We start from the raw sequence: 16516 nt of genomic DNA on the forward strand, positions 1-16516 counted from the left end.
ATTGTTGTTTTTCTATATTAATTATTTTTTTTAATTTTTAATTTTAACAATACTAACAATATATTTTGAATTTTGAAAAGTAAAAAAATTAAACTTCCCGAAAGATTAAATTTTAAATATAAATAACCTAAGAATGGTTTGTGATTATCCAAAGAAAATAAACAAAAAATAAGGACGGTTTGGATAAGATGCTTTGAGAAAAGAAAATTAAAATCCGTACTTATGTACATATTTATCTGGACTTGTCCAGTGAAAAAATAACCCCCACCGTACCCATGGTGGAGCTCTCTATTCGCCCGCACCAAATGGATCCTAACATTGTCCTATTTATGAACCAGAATCAATCACTTCATTTAGCTGGAACTAATACTCCTATGATTGAAGATTGAAACGAAAGCCGAGCTCCAATTGAAAACTAAGAAGAAACCAGAATTCCCAGAATTCTAAGCTGAATGCAAGTTGATCAACCAAGTTATTTTTTCCTAATAAATAAACAAAATTTGTTGTCTAATTGTATTTATAATAAAGAAGAAGAAGAAGAAGAAGAAGAAGAAGAAGAAGAAGAAGAAGAAGAAGAAGAAGCATGAAATTGATGATAACAACAACAATGTATAACAAAATCCAACTGTGTTTTGACCCATGAAATTGTATGCGCCAAAATGAAGCATTGTTTACAACGTTTTAGCTTATCTCAACCTTCCTTGATTTCATCGAAGCTCTTTGGATATGCCCCCCCAGCATACTTTCTCGTCCTCCACAAAAGCTACCAAAAAAACCAAGAGAAGTGGGAAGGAAAAGAAATCGAGGCAGGCAGCTCGTAAAATGCGATGCCGAGTCCAGCTACAATCCCCCGACGTTCCTCATCGGATCCGGATCTCACCGTCACAACGTCCAAATCCAAGACCTTAATCGTTACACCTCCGTCTAGTCGTTCCTCGGCGTCTGTTAGCCGTGGTAAGAAATCATCTTACTGGATTAGTTGGAGCAACATCAGTAAACTAGGCGACTTCATCGACCAACGAAAAAAAGAGTCCGATTTAACCGAAGAGAGTCTCCACGAACATAACAAGTTGCATGGAATATATTCTCATAAGTTTCGTCTTAATAATTTCATTGGTGATGACGAAGTCGATGAAAAGTACAATAAGTGCAGCCCTTATTACAAAGGCCTCACTGATTCGACACTTAGGATTAACCGTGAAAAGAACGTGTCCGGAGCCGATAGTCCTGGTCGAGAAAGCCAAACGACGACTGTTTTCAGTACGAGTTCGAGCTCTCTTTCGATTTTGTTCGGTAAAGTTCAAGAACTCGGTTCTAGTTGTTTTACTTGTACAAGAACTGGTGATTATTACAAGGATCCTGATGTTCTCAAACCTGTTAAGGCAACTAATCCTTCATTACCAGTACCATGTTCTAATACAACTTCAATGAAGGATATAAAACCGGAGATAAAGGAGGCTGAGGACAATCCTCCTGATGTTCAATTAGTTTTTAAGGAGAAGCCATTGAGGGAGAGAGTACGGGAACCATCGGCTGCACCACCGACGGTAACCAAAACCGTTGTCGAGAGAAAAGAAGCCGAGGTGAATCAAAAGTTCATATTGGCGGATAAGTACCGACCCAAAGCTTTAAAAGATTTCATCTGCAATCGAAGTGAAGCACTTCGGGTGCAGGATCTGGTGAGACTTGTTCATCTCCTATATAGTCTTTGTTTGCTGTTCCAATGTTCATATCATATTCGGATTGTATAACCGCTACCACAGGTGAAAAGCGGAGAATTTAGTCACATTATATTTGAAGGACCTGCCGGTGTTGGGAAAAGAACTATGATGACAGCTGTAATTCGTGAAATTTTCGGATCGGATCGAGTTCAGGTATCATAATATCGAATCCAGTAACAATATTGGGGAACGATTCTGTTATTGTAAGTAGATTTAAACCGCGTTTCAAGCAAATAGAGACTCATAAATACCATAAAACTGAGTTTTACAGTGTGATGTTGGCATATTCGTTGCTAAGCTACTTTATTATCTAGCCAACTGGCTAAATGGTTTCATGTTTTTTTTCAGACCAGGGACGAGTGCAAGCCATATTATTTGAAGGTACGTAATTGATAAGTATAATATGTTAATGTTTAAATTTTCAACATTAATTTTCTGAAGAAAAATCAAATCAAAAATATTGATTAAAATATTAATGTTATAATAATATTGATGTGATAATTTGCATAATTGTTCATGTGTATACTATACGTCACATCAATAAATGATTTAAAATTTATAAAATATCTAAATTTCAAAAAGAATAACATAAAGTATACATGAATTCATGCCCGTTTTTGACATTTTTGAGGCTCTAGACGAAACAATAAATTGAGCCCCTCTTAAAAATAATTATAAAATGTAATAATCTAGGTATGTAACAATAAAAGCTAAAAAAATTTTGGAGCCCTAAGAGATGAAACATTTATGGTGAAAATTTGAATAAACTAGGTATGTAATTAATTTATTTTAGTCTGAAATTTGTTTCTCATCAAAAGCTAAAATAATATTTTTTGGGCCCCTTTTTAGTCCTAAGCCCTGAGCGGCTATACTCTCAAACAATTACCATGCGGATGTCATATTTAAAAATGTAATGTTTTATTCAGTTTTATCTATATAAAAAAATTCAAATTTTTTTATAGATTAATAACCAAATTAGACTATTTTTTAAAAATTGATGGTTAAATTTAATTTTAAAAAAATCAAATTAATCAAATATATAAATATAAAAAGTTGTGATCTATGAATTTGAGAACTTTGTTTATAATAAGAATGCAAAAATAACAGGGGGAATCAGTAAGAAGAATGGATGTAAATATAAGGGAATCATCCAAACATGTAGAAGTGAATCTTTCGGATCTAAGAGGATACGAGAAGCATGTGATTGTGGAACTAATGAAGGAAACACAACCTAATAAACCTTTCTCATACGACCCTCAAAACTATAAAGGTAATGTAATAACCCCCCCCCCCTCTCCACATACAGCAAAATCCTATACTTTTTAATGCCTCTCTGATTCTTTTTCTCCTGCAGCAATTGTTTTATGTGAAGCAGACAAGCTAAGTACTGATGCATTACTGTACATTCGATGGCTGTTAGAAAGGTATAAAGCGGGAAATAAAGTTTTCTTTTGCTGCTCCGATATCTCTAAGCTTCAGCCGATTAGATCACTTTGCACTGTCATTAAGCTACTTCCACCTTCAAAACAAGAGGTGGGTGGTGAACAAATATATATATTCGAAAGACCATATATAACAAAAAGTTTTTTTTTGTTTTTTGGATGAAGTTGTTTTTTGTTGATGTGTGAGTTCAGATTGTTGAAGTAGTGGAATTTATAGCAAAGCAAGAAGGTATAGTTTTGCCACCTAAGTTTGGTGAAAGGATAGCTAATAGTTCAAAGAATAATCTGCGTCAAGCCATTCGTTCATTCGAAGCCTGTTGGCAATCAAGGTGAGGAAGCTTAATCATTTGACTGTTTGTTTATAATGATGAAGGAATAATAATGTAAATGTTTGTGCTGGTTAACTTCAGTTATCCTTTCAAGGAAGACCAGATAATATTAACGGGATGGGAAGAAGACATTGCAAATATAGCCAAGAACATGGTGGAGGAGCGAAGTCCAAAACAGTGAGTGCTGTGAGTTTGCTTAAATTTGGATCAATTTTGACTGTGTAGCATTGAAATGTAGTTTGTGGTTTACTCATGTGGAATTTACAGGCTATATATCATTCGAGGAAAGCTTCAAATTCTCATTGAGCATGATGTATCTCCTGACTTTATATTCATGGTACGTAGCGATCACCCCCCTCCCCCCGCCCAAATAATAATAATTTGCCCAACACCAACCAGTTAATTACTTTGTATCCATGGATCTAAAAGTAATTATGCAGAATATTTAAAGTTCAAACAGAATTGAATTGATGGATAAATCAGTGATACCATTGGTCTTCGGTTCGATTGGTTTGTCCGGTTCAATTGAATATATAATTTTAAAAATTTTAAAAATACAAAAAAATAGAGAAAATCGGTTTGATCAGTTTGTACCGATTCACAAATCAACCAGACCAATTCCTTATTTCGAATTAGTACCTCGACTGGGCCAATTCGATTCTGAAAAAAGTGCTCTCACTTCTTGTACTATTTATACATTTGAAATTTGGTCCCTCCACTTCTCAAATTTCAAAATTCAAATCTAATTGTTAACACAATTAAAATTCTTATATTCAATTCATTGATGTGACATTTTGAAATAAAAATAATACTTCTTATTTTATATACTAATGGTGGAAATTTTTAACTCCATAAGCAGGATTAAGATTTTGCCACGTGTTTTAAAATTTTTAAATACAACTTAAGGATTGTTGGGAATCAACCCGGTTAAGCAACGAACAAGTAAAAATAGTGAAAGAAATTGAAATTTTAAACACAAAAATTTAACGTGGAAAAACTCCTCCAAAGAAGATAAAAAATCACGGGCAAATATAATTTTACTATAATGGCAAAAGAACGAAGAGTACAAAAGATTGAGATAAAAACTAAACCCTGAAAACCCGAAAATAAAGAACCCTCAAAACGTAAACACAAAATTCTCTAAATGTGTTATGAGCTTTAATCTCTAATGGATGTATTTTCTAAGGTTGTAAAAGAGCCTATTTATAGGCTAAATTCATAGGTCAAATAATAATAAAATAATCTAGACTAATTAGAGTTTGATTGAAACAAATAAACAGAGTTTAACTAGAAGATTATTTCTTAAATTTGACTGAAATAGGAGTCATACTTAACAAATCTCCACCTTAACTCATATTTCCACAACTCCATCTTTGCCAAAGCTCGCCATGAGCCTATCTTGAACTATACAGGGAATTAACTGAGTCGAATCTGTGCTTAGAAACTGGAAGACTTCTAGCCTTCAACTTGTACACTACCAAATCAAAATTAACCTGGGTCTGATTTTTATGAACACAATGCCCTAACTTTTCAAAACCTGCATCCAAAAGAGAACCTCTCTTTAACGAAACGGTCATACATTTTTCTCTCATATGACCAATTTGCCTCAGCTCCAAACGAGTGGACTTCGACTCCATAACGGATGAGGGACGTCCGATTTCACCGGTCACTGTAGAACTTTTCAGAATATAAAGACTACCGGTCCTTTTACCTTTTAAAAAAACGAGAGCTCCACGAGATACCTTAATGCCGCTCGACTCGATGTTGATTATACATCCTTTCAAGTCTAAAATACTCAAGGAGATTAGATTCTTTCGTAAACCAGGTACACACCTGACATCTGAAAGTGTTCTAATCGTCCCATCGTGCATCCTAATTTTAACAGTACCAATACCAATTACGTTACTAGATGAATCGTTTCCCATGAGCACAACTCCACCTTCAACTAAACTTTATGTGGAGAACCATTCTCTATTGGGACACATGTGGAAAGAACATCCCGAATCTAGGATCCACTCGAACATAAGTTTGGAGTTATCGTTCATTGACACTAACAAGAAATCATCACCGCTTTCATCAACCAAATTAGCACCAGCCACATCTTCCTCATTACTTTCAGCAGCTCTTTTATTTCGCAGTTTATAACAATCTGCTTTGACGTGACCTAACTTTTTATAATAGCGACACATTTTGTCTCGCTTCTTTGATGCTACCAAAATGGAAGCTTGCCTATCTGCCTTGCTATCCAAACCAAACTCATTTTCGAGTTTGTTTCGACTCAATAAATGACCCTTCACATCTTCGAACGAGAGTGTGTCTCTGCCATAAATCAGGGTCTCCTTGAAATACTTGTATAAATGGGGTAAAGAGCACAATAATAGCATTGTCTGATCTTCATCGTCAATCTGAATCTCAACGTTCTTTAAATTATTTAAAAGAGTAATGAATTGACTGATGTGATCTCTAAAAAGCTCATCTTCCTTCATGCGAAACATAAATAGGCATTGTTTCAACACTAAACGGTTAGCCAGAGACTCATTCGCATAAAGAGTTTTTAACTTTTTCCACAGAGCGGATGAGGTCTTCTCCATCAATACCTCCTGCAATACCGTATTCGCGAAGCACAACTGGATTGCAGACAAAGACTTTTCATTAAGCTCTTCCCATTCGGTTTCATTTAGATTCTCAGGCCTTTTCCCTATAACAACCTTTTTCGAGCTTGATTGAACTAGAATTGCCATTATCCGAACTTGCCACAGATTAAAATTTGTCTCACCATCGAACTTCTCAATTTCAAACCCTGTTGTTGCCATTTCTAAACGAGCTGATCTATGAAAATTGAATTAGCTCTGATACCACTTATTAGGAATTAACCCGGTTAAGCAACGAACAAGTAAAAATAGCAAAAGAAATTGAGAAATTGAACACACAAATTTAACTTGGAAAAACCCCTCCAAAGAGGATAAAAAACTACGGGCAAAGATAATTTTACTATAACGGCAAAAGAACGAAGAATACAAAAGATGAAGATAAAAACTAAACCTCGAAAACCCAAAAACAAAGAACCCTCAAAACGTAAACACAAAATTCTCTAAATGTGTTATGAGTTCTAATCTCTAATGGGTGTATTTTCTAATGTTGTAAAAAAGCCTATTTATAGGCTAAATTCATAGGTCAGATAATAATAAAATAATTTAAACTAATTAAAGTTTGATTGAAACAAATAAACAGAGTTTAACTAGAAGATTATTTCTTAAATTTGACTAAAATAGGAGTCATACTTAAGAAGGATATATGACAAAATCTCAATCCCATTTGTGTAGTTAAAAATTTCCATCATTTGTATACAAAAATTTCCACCATAAGTAGGCAATGGTTAGGACCCCTAGTTGGCACCCTAAAATCAAGGTTCAAACCTTGTTGTTGCCATCTTCTCCCTCAATTTTGTAATATGTGTAAGTCACATTACACTTCTAAATAAAGAACTCAAATATAAATCTTATATAAATCTTTGTAACAACATTGTAAGGAGGGGCGGCCTTGAAAGAATTAGTCTTCATAAAATGTAAAATGAACATTAAGGATACCTTCCTCATACCAAAAAACTAAGTTGTTGAAATTGGTAACCAAAATAAAATTACAAAATCTTTAGTGTGTGTTTGAAGGAGGAATTTGTAGAAGGGATTTCATTTATATCAAGGTTTTCAAAATCCTAAAAATGAATTTACTTGTTTGGGTAAATGTATAAGAGAATTTTAAAATTTGTGAGTAATTTCAAGTGGGAATTTCAATAGCTCAATTCCCCTTGTCAAATTTCATCTAAATAGGTGCTTTTTCAAAATTTCTCATAATTTTATTTGATTTAATACACATGATCATACCATAAGATAAATAAATAAATAAAAACTTAAACTTCAAAAATTGTTTTTATTTAATTATAATATATACTTTTTAATTTTCATTTTATTAAAACCATTTATAATCTTTTACAAATATAATTATATCCATATTGAATGTTTTTTATATTATTTATTTTAAAAATTATTATTTATATTTTATATTTATTTTATAATTTGTAAAATACCAGTGACCTAATTTTTTTTCTAAATCAATTATTTATTCAAATAAAGCAATTACAAATCCTAACATTTTGAATTGATGAATTCTAAAATATTAACATTTTTAAAATCTTAAAAACTTTAAAATTATTCATCCAAATACACTCTTAATGTTTAAATATATAGTTTACTATAACAAAAAGAAATAGTTTACTATTCCTTCACTATATATTTTACTATTTATTTCTAATTCAGTGTAATAAACTAAAAGAAATGGAAGAGAAAATTCGATAAAAAATTCAAAGTCCAATAAATTATCAAAACCGATCTAAACTAAATAAATTTGGATTAATTTGTTCAAAGATATAATTTTTTTTTATCTAAAATAAGTTGTTCTAATTATATCTGCTCTTTTTGACATGGTGCCTAGAACTACCCCTAACTCCTCCTGAACCCATAACTAGGAGGATAATTCGTTTCAGTACACTCGAACCCACGTCCTCCTACATTGACAACAATACACATATCAATTGAACTAAAACTCAATCGGCTAACCTTAAATATTTTTGAATTAGTGTTGTTGATTATTAGTCAACCTTAATAATTTGCAGTCATTGGTTGGAGAAGTGAAAAAGCACTTGGATGAGAACTTGCATCCTCAAGTAGATGTTTTATATGATGAATACAATGTAAGAACTCCATGATCGATATTTCCTTGTAATTTGTCTTAATTATTTCCATTTTAAATTTGTGTTAATTATTGTTAATTTTGTCCTATGAAATTAATTAAGAGGGATGATGAAAACATGATTGAAAGTGAAGATGAAATGGGGACGAAAGTTATTGATCCGGTCAAAAAGAACAGTCGGATTTTCTCCAGAATCGAAGGTAAGTATGTACCTAATTAAACAAATGGCATTTAATACAAGGGTTAATATACAATTTGGTACCTAAGTTTAGCTTGAATGTTCAATTTGGTACCTAAATTTGGCTTTAATGTTCACTTTGGTACTTAATTTTTTTCAATTTGATACTTGAGGTTTTTCTTGTCCCAATTTAGTAACTAAGTTTGACTTTAATGTTCAATTTGATACTTGAGTTTTTTTCTTTGTCCCAATTTAGTACTTATATTTTTTTTTATCGGTTGGTTAAAACTCGGACTAAATAATTGGTTCAACAAACACATTTTATAATTTTATCATATTTTTTATTTTAATAATTTATTTAATTTGAACCAATTAGATTCAGAATCAATTTATTAGATGAACTACATTTTGCACAACTCTACTTGGTTTTCTTATTTAACACAAATTTATATTGAAATTGTTGGACACAGAGTTTATAGCCAGATTCATGAGCTGGTACAATAATCAATCAAAGATGGCAAATGCAGCAGCCACATTCTTCTGGCCGCCGGTGAAGGGACTTCAGTACAGCAGCCACATTCTTCTGGCCGCCGATGAAGGGACTTCACCCTGACCGTTCCTTTGCCAGTTTCTTCAATAAGTAAATGAGGTAGTGGACAGTGAATCAATTAGTCAAGTTAAATTCAAGATAAACATCAAACTTCTTGTGATCTCCATATTGGGCTGCCTGCTCTTGTAAAATAAGCTTCATTTTCATTACTAGTTAAAAGCAAAAGCAAAAGTGTAGCACCCCAAACCTGACTCAGTTGTTATGGTCGAATTTGGAAAGCTACATTGGCCACTGGGATGGCCCAAAAAAACTTTCGTGATTTCAGACGTGCTTTTTTTAAACCATTTGCGCAGTTCGTTCAAAACTAGTAAAATCGAATGTTCAACTTTATTTTCAATCTCATTTCAAAAACTATTTATCTATGAAAATGGCTGAAATAAACTTTCGGAATTTTGAAAAAAATATTTTAAAATTATTGGCTTATCAATTCAAAACAAATTAAATAAAGCATTTATTTTAATTTCATAAAAACCGTGCAAATATCAGGAATCGAAATAAATAATATCTCAATTGTAAACATTCAATCATTTATTCAAAACTATTTCGGATTTTCAAACATACTTTTAAATCATTTGTCTTTTCATTCAAAATTGGAGAACTAGATTATTCGTCATTATTTTTAAAAAAAATATATTAACTTTATAAATCAAATGTCTTTAGAAAACTCATTTGTAAACATTAATAGTTTTGAAAACTAAGTCTAATTTTATTAAAAACTCATTTTTCAAAAATGAAGCAAAAAAATGTGTTATTGATAGATTCTATTTTAAAAATCGAGTTTCAAACGAAATCTTATCAAATACCAATTTATGCAGTTTTTAAAACTTAATGTCATGCAAGCAATTTATGCAAATCAGAATGAAAAATTCTCAAAATAAAGTCTCATCCCACAGTCCATACTCAAACTTATTACAAACCCAAAATATCAAAATAAAATTTAATTACTTTAATTTAAAAAGACTTCCAAGAAACTCCTCCAAATGTCGTCATCGAATCCTAACTTCAGGGTTATCTGTAAAATCAAAAAACTAAAGGGGGTGAGCTATAAAGCTCAGTGTGAGATTAACATAAACACAATCACATACATATAAACATAAACAATATTATATAATCATAATAATCATATCAATTTCATATAACTGAATATTTCATACTTATACTATGCATGATCATGTCATTGCATATTTCATAAAACGATGCAGATTTTATGAAAACGGTCCTACCCATCTCCGCTACACACCAAAATCGAGTTCTTCAGAACTAGTCCATCCAACACACCAATTTATGAACAGTGTCTCCAAAATCACAGATATACTGCCACATAATCAAAATCGTGAACAATGTCACATTAATGCAGATAAACTGTCACATACTTCCGCCTTTCACATATCCCACCTCATGCATGATCTATGGCCAAAATCACTTAAATCATATAGGCATGTTTAACATGCAAATTACATATGTACACATGGTACCAAAATTTCACATTTTATAAATCATGTGAAAATCACATATGTCATAAGATCACATAACATGAGAATGAGATTTTTGTAATTTTCATATCATTAATAATCAACAAGTCACACATCATACATATCACCAAAATCAATGGTTTCAAATCATTTACTTGACATAGTCCATAACAATGGGTTTTATCGCTCTTAATGGATACATAAAGTATCCTCATCAAACATAATTTAAATAATAATTTTAACAATATAAAACATAGGTTTATTTTTGTTTAATGTTAAAACCCACACCTGATCGTAGATCTGATGTGCAACAACTCTCTAAGAATGCCCACACGTGGATCTAACAATTAGATTTACCTATTCAATCAGTAACAGTGATCTTACGTTAATAACAATCATTATTAATGTTGATACGATAGTTACTATCGATTTCTATTAACACTTACCCTTAGAAATAATCACTCAGATTAGTGATTTTGATTCCCACGTTAATGGTCTCTCGAGTTGGTGTCAATCGGCCCTTCAATAAACATGACATACGAGATGGTAATACTTGATAAATAATTCACTATGACCTTAAAAATATTTGGTCAAGAGAAAAGTAGGGAGATTTCTACTCAACCCTTACACTTACACTAACTTGGTTGAAACGAGAGGATCGAAGAATCGTCTTGAACACGAATTAGAGAGGAACGGAGGATCTAAATAGCAGGACTATTTTTGAAAATAGGTCAATGAAAAAGTTTACGATTAAGAACTAATTAAAAATAAATAATGCAAAATTTTTTTATGACTAAAAAGAATAACAAAGGTTGAAAATTGAAGAAGAAAAGAGGAAGAATCTCAACCGTCGGAAGTGGTGCTATGACGACGACGGTTCGACAACATAGGTGGCGGCTCGGTGGAGGAGAAGAAAAGAATATTGGTTCAGTCACTCACTTAAAGAAGGAGAAAGGAGAAGAGAGAAAAATAATAAAAAGAGAGGATTTGCGCGATGGTTGTCATGGTGATGGAGGGTGGCGCTAAGGGCAGCGGTGGAACAAAAAGAAGAAGAGAAGAAGATCATGGGTGATGAAGTGGTGGTGTTTAGGTCAAATGGTGGAGGCTAACGGTGGAGGAAAGGAGACCAAAATCAAAATAATGGTGGTTCAAGGTGGTGCAAAAGGGGAGGAAGAGAGAAAAGTGAGGAGCAAAGGTGGGAAATGGCAATGAAAATGAAAAGAATGAAAAGATAGAAAAAAAAAAGAAAAAGGGTGTTCTTCATCTTATCTAGGTTCAATGAACATCACACAAGGTAAAAGTGAAGAGAATGGTATATTGTGGGGACAAATGAGCAAAAAGGGGATCATGTAATGAAAAGGGGGCTATTGAGGGAATGTTGACCATGTAAACAAGGGAACAAGGGAAGAATCTTCCCAAGTATGGCAACTATGGGTTGGACGATAAAGGCATTTAGCACATGTAAAAATTCACAAAAAAAATTTAAATTAAAAAAATGGTGATAAAGAGACTTGAACCTAAAACCTTTAATAAATATATTAAACACCTAACCACTTGATCATTTTCTTCCTTATGATTATTTTAACAAGAAAATAATTAAAACATGGAATGATCTTTGCTAAGGGTTTGAGACAAATTTGCACCAAATAGAAATTAAAAAGAGGGAAGGGATTCGAACACAGGTCATCAATGACAGCTCCACCACTACTCAATCACTATAACTGATATTTATTTATTAACAAATATGCTAAGGTCATCTAAAAAAATTCAGACATAACCATTCTCGGTATTAACCCAATTTTTACTAACTCGATTTTTGGGATGTGACAAAAAGTCATCGATTAGGATCAGAACTAATCGAGCCAGATAGTTAAATTTGGATCACTCTATAATTAAGTTTAATTGAAGTTTTATTTGACTATGATCATAAATGTTTTATTTATATTATTTTATTTGTTCTTTTTGTGTGATAGGTTGTAAATCAACAAGTGGTTGGGTGCAATGGTAAGTCACATTACACTCTTAATGGGAGAACGTAGGTTCGAACCTTGGAGACAATATCGTTGGGAGGGGTAGCCACAAACCCCGAACATGAACCGTAAAACGTACATGCATCATACTAAAAAAACTTGAGCCTAAAATGAGTTGAAGGCCACACAACACTCCGATATTTCTCCTTCTTTACTTAAATTTTATGGCATTCTATTTTATCAATAATGATTATTATTATCATTCATGAGTTAGATAGTAAAAAAATCGATACTCTTTAAATAAAGTTTTAAATTCAAATCTTCTAAATGAAAATAAAAAAATTATTTTATTTAATAATTCAACCCGACTCGCTTTCATATTTAATTACAACCAATTAGATAGTTAAAAAATGTAAGACAAAAAATATATTATTGTTTATTTTGATTTTAGATTGGTGACAACACATAAATAAATGGTATACAACTTTTCTTTTTATTGGTACAAATGGTATACAACTTGATATGCTAATTGATATGATATATTTTTAGGGTAAGTTATATCTAAGATTATTGAATTGTTAGTATATTTAGACATTGATCACGAACTTTAAAAAGTTATAAAATGCTCACTGAATTATTCGAAAAAAAATTATTTGAATAATTGAACTGTTAAATTTTTAATGAACGACTGATATAATCGTTAAATCACTATTAATATAATATAATATAATATAATATAATATAATAAACTACAGCAATGATCATCAACTAATATTTTATATTTCTATTATTTCCTTGTAATTAGTGTCAAACTTAAAACGTAGCGTTTTGGGTTTAAGTATTTTAATGAAGCGATGTGTATCATAGGGAGTTAAGTCAAGGTTTACGAAATGAGTCGTTTTGGCTAAAAGTCGTTTAAATGAAAAGGGTGCATAGTGTGTCTCCTATGCCACGTTGTCACAAGGTCGTTACCCACTCTTTTTATTACCCAATCAAAGTAGGGGAAGACTGTTAAGGAATTACAACAAGGGGAAGACCGTTAAGGAATTACAACACAATTTTTTGACTTTCTTCTTCTCGTATTTTCTCTCTACTGCTCTTTTCTTTCGTTATTCTCTTCTTCTTCTTTGATTTTTTGATTTTTTTCTTTATCAAAGGTATCAGAGCTTCAGTCAATCCACATGGCTAGTGATGGGATTACCATAAGGTTGCAAAAGGAGATGGGACTATTGTTGCAGGAGCTATCTCAGTTGCAAGTAGAGGTCACACAAATAGATGTTAAGTGTTGGATCCGATGCTCTAAGTGTAGTATTTTCGTCTAAGTACACTTGTAATCTTTTTGAAATAGATTGATTAATAAAACTATTAATGAATTAAATCAATATATTTTGTATACTCAAATGATTTTTGCACGCAAAGTAAAATAGAAGCATATTGCTCATTGGTTATCTATTGTTTAAATTGATACTAAGTGGTGTTAAGTGGTCGGATTGTAGTATGGAAAGATAGCTTGTATTAGTAGACGAACCTAAACATGTCCTTAGTCTTATTGGAAATGAGCAAATCTGTAACGCCCCTAACCCTTAACTGTCGCCGAAACAGGGTTACGGAGTATTACCAAACTTTTCAGACCAATTACGAACATTCCATATCGTTTGATACACATATCAGAAACCAATCACAATTCACTCACATTGACCCTTATATGAGTCATCGAGGACCAAAATATGCATTAGAAACAAGTTGGGACTAAACCAGAAATGCAAAGAATTTTTTTCAAAATTTCAAAATTTTGCCTAGATGCAAGGGACACACGCCCGTGTGGCCGGTCGTGTGAGTCAGAGACATGCCCGTGTTTCAGGCCGTGTGAGCATTCAATGTGAGGCACGCGATTGTGTCCCATCCCATGTCCATACCCGTGTAACTCTCTAACTTGGACCACACGGCCAAGCCACACGCTCGTGTGCTAGGCTGTATTTAAGGTGTAGGGGTCACACGGCCAAGCCACACGCCCATGTGCTAGGCTGTATTTAAGGTGCAGGGGTCACACGGCCAAGCCACAAGCCTGTGTGCTAGGCCGTGTGTAAAAACCTGGGCATTTTATTTCTAAATTTTAAGATACAGGGGACACATGGCCGGACCACACGCCCATGTGTTAGGCCGTGTGTAAAAACCTGGGCATTTTATTTCTAAATTTTAAGATACAGGGGACACATGGCCGGACCACACGCCCATGTGTTAGGCCGTGTGTCACACACGATTGAGACACACGTCCGTGTTTCTACCCGTGTAGACGAAAACAGGCCATCTTAAGGCCACTTTTCTCACCCATTTTGATATCAACCTATACACAATATTTCAATACATCAATAAACCCCAAACAAGCAATCAACACAAGCCAAAATCATGTCTTAAGCAAGACATAACGTCACAATACTCAATTACCTAAACTTACCAATTTAACCCATTTCATTGATTTGTCAAAATCTACTACTAATTACATACTTACAAGCATATATCATTAACAACCATACTTCAAATTAGTTCATTTCCAATCCAACCCTATACATGTCATATAAACCAAAGTTTACATTGCAAAAACTAAGATTAAGTTGGATAGTGTGGCTTGGTGTGTTAATCTGATCTCTCGACCTTAGGTTAATCTACAAGAGCATTAAACTATACAAGCAAGCTTAATGAATCTTAGTAAGTTCAATAGGTTAAACATAGATCTTACCGACTTAATATAATAAATTAAATAATAAATAAATCATACATTCTTCATGTCAAACCCAACATAAATCATAGAACACACTTCCTTCAAATCAATATCAATAATAAATGATAGATCTTTCAATTTCAATCACATAAGTATTTTACCCAATCTTACCGAATCAAAGAACCGCTTACGAATATGAGTACATCATATTCAAAAGCCCGAAGGCTGCACAGAAGCACATAAGTGCTAAACAGAAACCTATAAGGGTTGAACGGAAGCACATAGGAGCTGATCGGAAACCATAAGGGTTAAACAAAACTCATATGAGTCAACAGAAGCTCGTGAGAGCTAAATGAAAAGTAAACACGAAAGTTTACAACAAATGTTGAACCTCGGTTTACATGAGTACATTTGCCGTCAATTCATCCTTTTGCATTTTATAGTCAATTCATCCTTTGCATATACCGTCAATTCATCCTTTTCATTTTACCGTCAATTCATCATTTGCCACAGAACGATTGTACTCAATCCTGCGTTCCATTCATTTTGAGCATTCAATTCAATTTCAAATTTTAACAATAATTTTATTTTCAACAGTAGATATAAATAAATACATAATATCATTCATCAATTTAATAAATAAACATTAAAGTTTAACCATACGAACTTACTTGGGCTAAATTGTAGGATTTGTAGTAATTCAGGGACTATTCTGCTAATTTTCCTTTTTCACGATTGTCTACAGGCTCTTGATCTAAAATATGAAATTATTTATTCATTAGCATATATTTCAATTTCAATTCACTTCATAAACAATACCCCTTAATTTTTGAAATTACATAATTACCCCAATTTTTACAACTTTTACAATTTAGTCCCTTACTAATTAGTCTACCAAATAAGCTATTTTTTTCTCAGTTGATAGTTTATCTAAATATTCTAAGCTATCATACAGCCCTTGTAATAGCCCAATTTTGACCCTAATCGGAATAGTGGTTTCGGGACCACAAATCTGAGTCTGAAAAATATTTTAATATTATTTTGTGTGTTTATGATGTGTGAATTTAAATGTGTGAATGTTTCGTGAATTAATTTTTTTGTTTATGTGTTTAATTTGACAAAATTATCTAATTGCATAAAATGTGAAATTTGCTTATTAAGGTGTGAAGTGTTTATTTGGTAGTGGCTTTTAAATATGAGGTTCTTAAAGGGCAATTAGCCCATTTTAAAGGATAGTGGACGGCATGATTGTTAAAATATATAGTTTTTATATATTAAATATAAAATTTAAAATAATAATAGTATAATATTAAGCTATTATATCATAAA

The 16516-nt window shown here is 32.5% G+C and overlaps 1 protein-coding gene and 1 long non-coding RNA gene across 5 annotated transcripts; one reads left to right on the forward strand and one right to left on the reverse strand.

Moving 5' to 3' along the window:
* The first annotated feature begins 275 nt into the window (after window positions 1–275).
* Window positions 276–9029, forward strand: LOC107925577 (replication factor C subunit 3). Its single transcript, XM_041086416.1, has 11 exons — window positions 276–1679; window positions 1764–1874; window positions 2070–2102; window positions 2829–2991; window positions 3076–3254; window positions 3356–3492; window positions 3574–3669; window positions 3760–3829; window positions 8162–8239; window positions 8342–8438; window positions 8887–9029. Exons 1-11 carry the CDS (start codon window positions 828–830, stop codon window positions 9027–9029), a joined length of 1959 nt encoding a protein of 652 aa, XP_040942350.1. The 5' UTR covers window positions 276–827.
* An 840-nt stretch (window positions 9030–9869) lies between these two features.
* Window positions 9870–11759, reverse strand: LOC121214022 (uncharacterized). Of its 4 annotated transcripts, XR_005909617.1 has the most exons (5): window positions 11347–11759; window positions 11133–11212; window positions 10945–11018; window positions 10787–10855; window positions 9870–10038 (listed from the first exon to the last, which is right to left on the reverse strand). It is a non-coding gene; the product is annotated as an uncharacterized lncRNA (long non-coding RNA). The 4 variants fall into 4 exon arrangements; XR_005909615.1 differs by having other exon boundaries at window positions 10945–11212; XR_005909616.1 differs by having other exon boundaries at window positions 11133–11759.
* Window positions 11760–16516: the final 4757 nt, after the last annotated feature.

This window comes from Gossypium hirsutum, chromosome D01 (assembly GCF_007990345.1).
Source record: "Gossypium hirsutum isolate 1008001.06 chromosome D01, Gossypium_hirsutum_v2.1, whole genome shotgun sequence".
NCBI classification, from domain to species: Eukaryota; Viridiplantae; Streptophyta; class Magnoliopsida; order Malvales; family Malvaceae; genus Gossypium; species Gossypium hirsutum.

Coding starts and splice junctions, on each gene's coding strand:
- LOC107925577 (XM_041086416.1), top strand. CDS start 828: ATGCCGAGTCCAGCTACAATCCCCCGACGTTCCTCATCGGATCCGGAT. Junction 1,680..1,763: donor CACTTCGGGTGCAGGATCTG/GTGAGACTTGTT, acceptor CCGCTACCACAG/GTGAAAAGCGGAGAATTTAG. Junction 3,255..3,355: donor TTCCACCTTCAAAACAAGAG/GTGGGTGGTGAA, acceptor GTGTGAGTTCAG/ATTGTTGAAGTAGTGGAATT.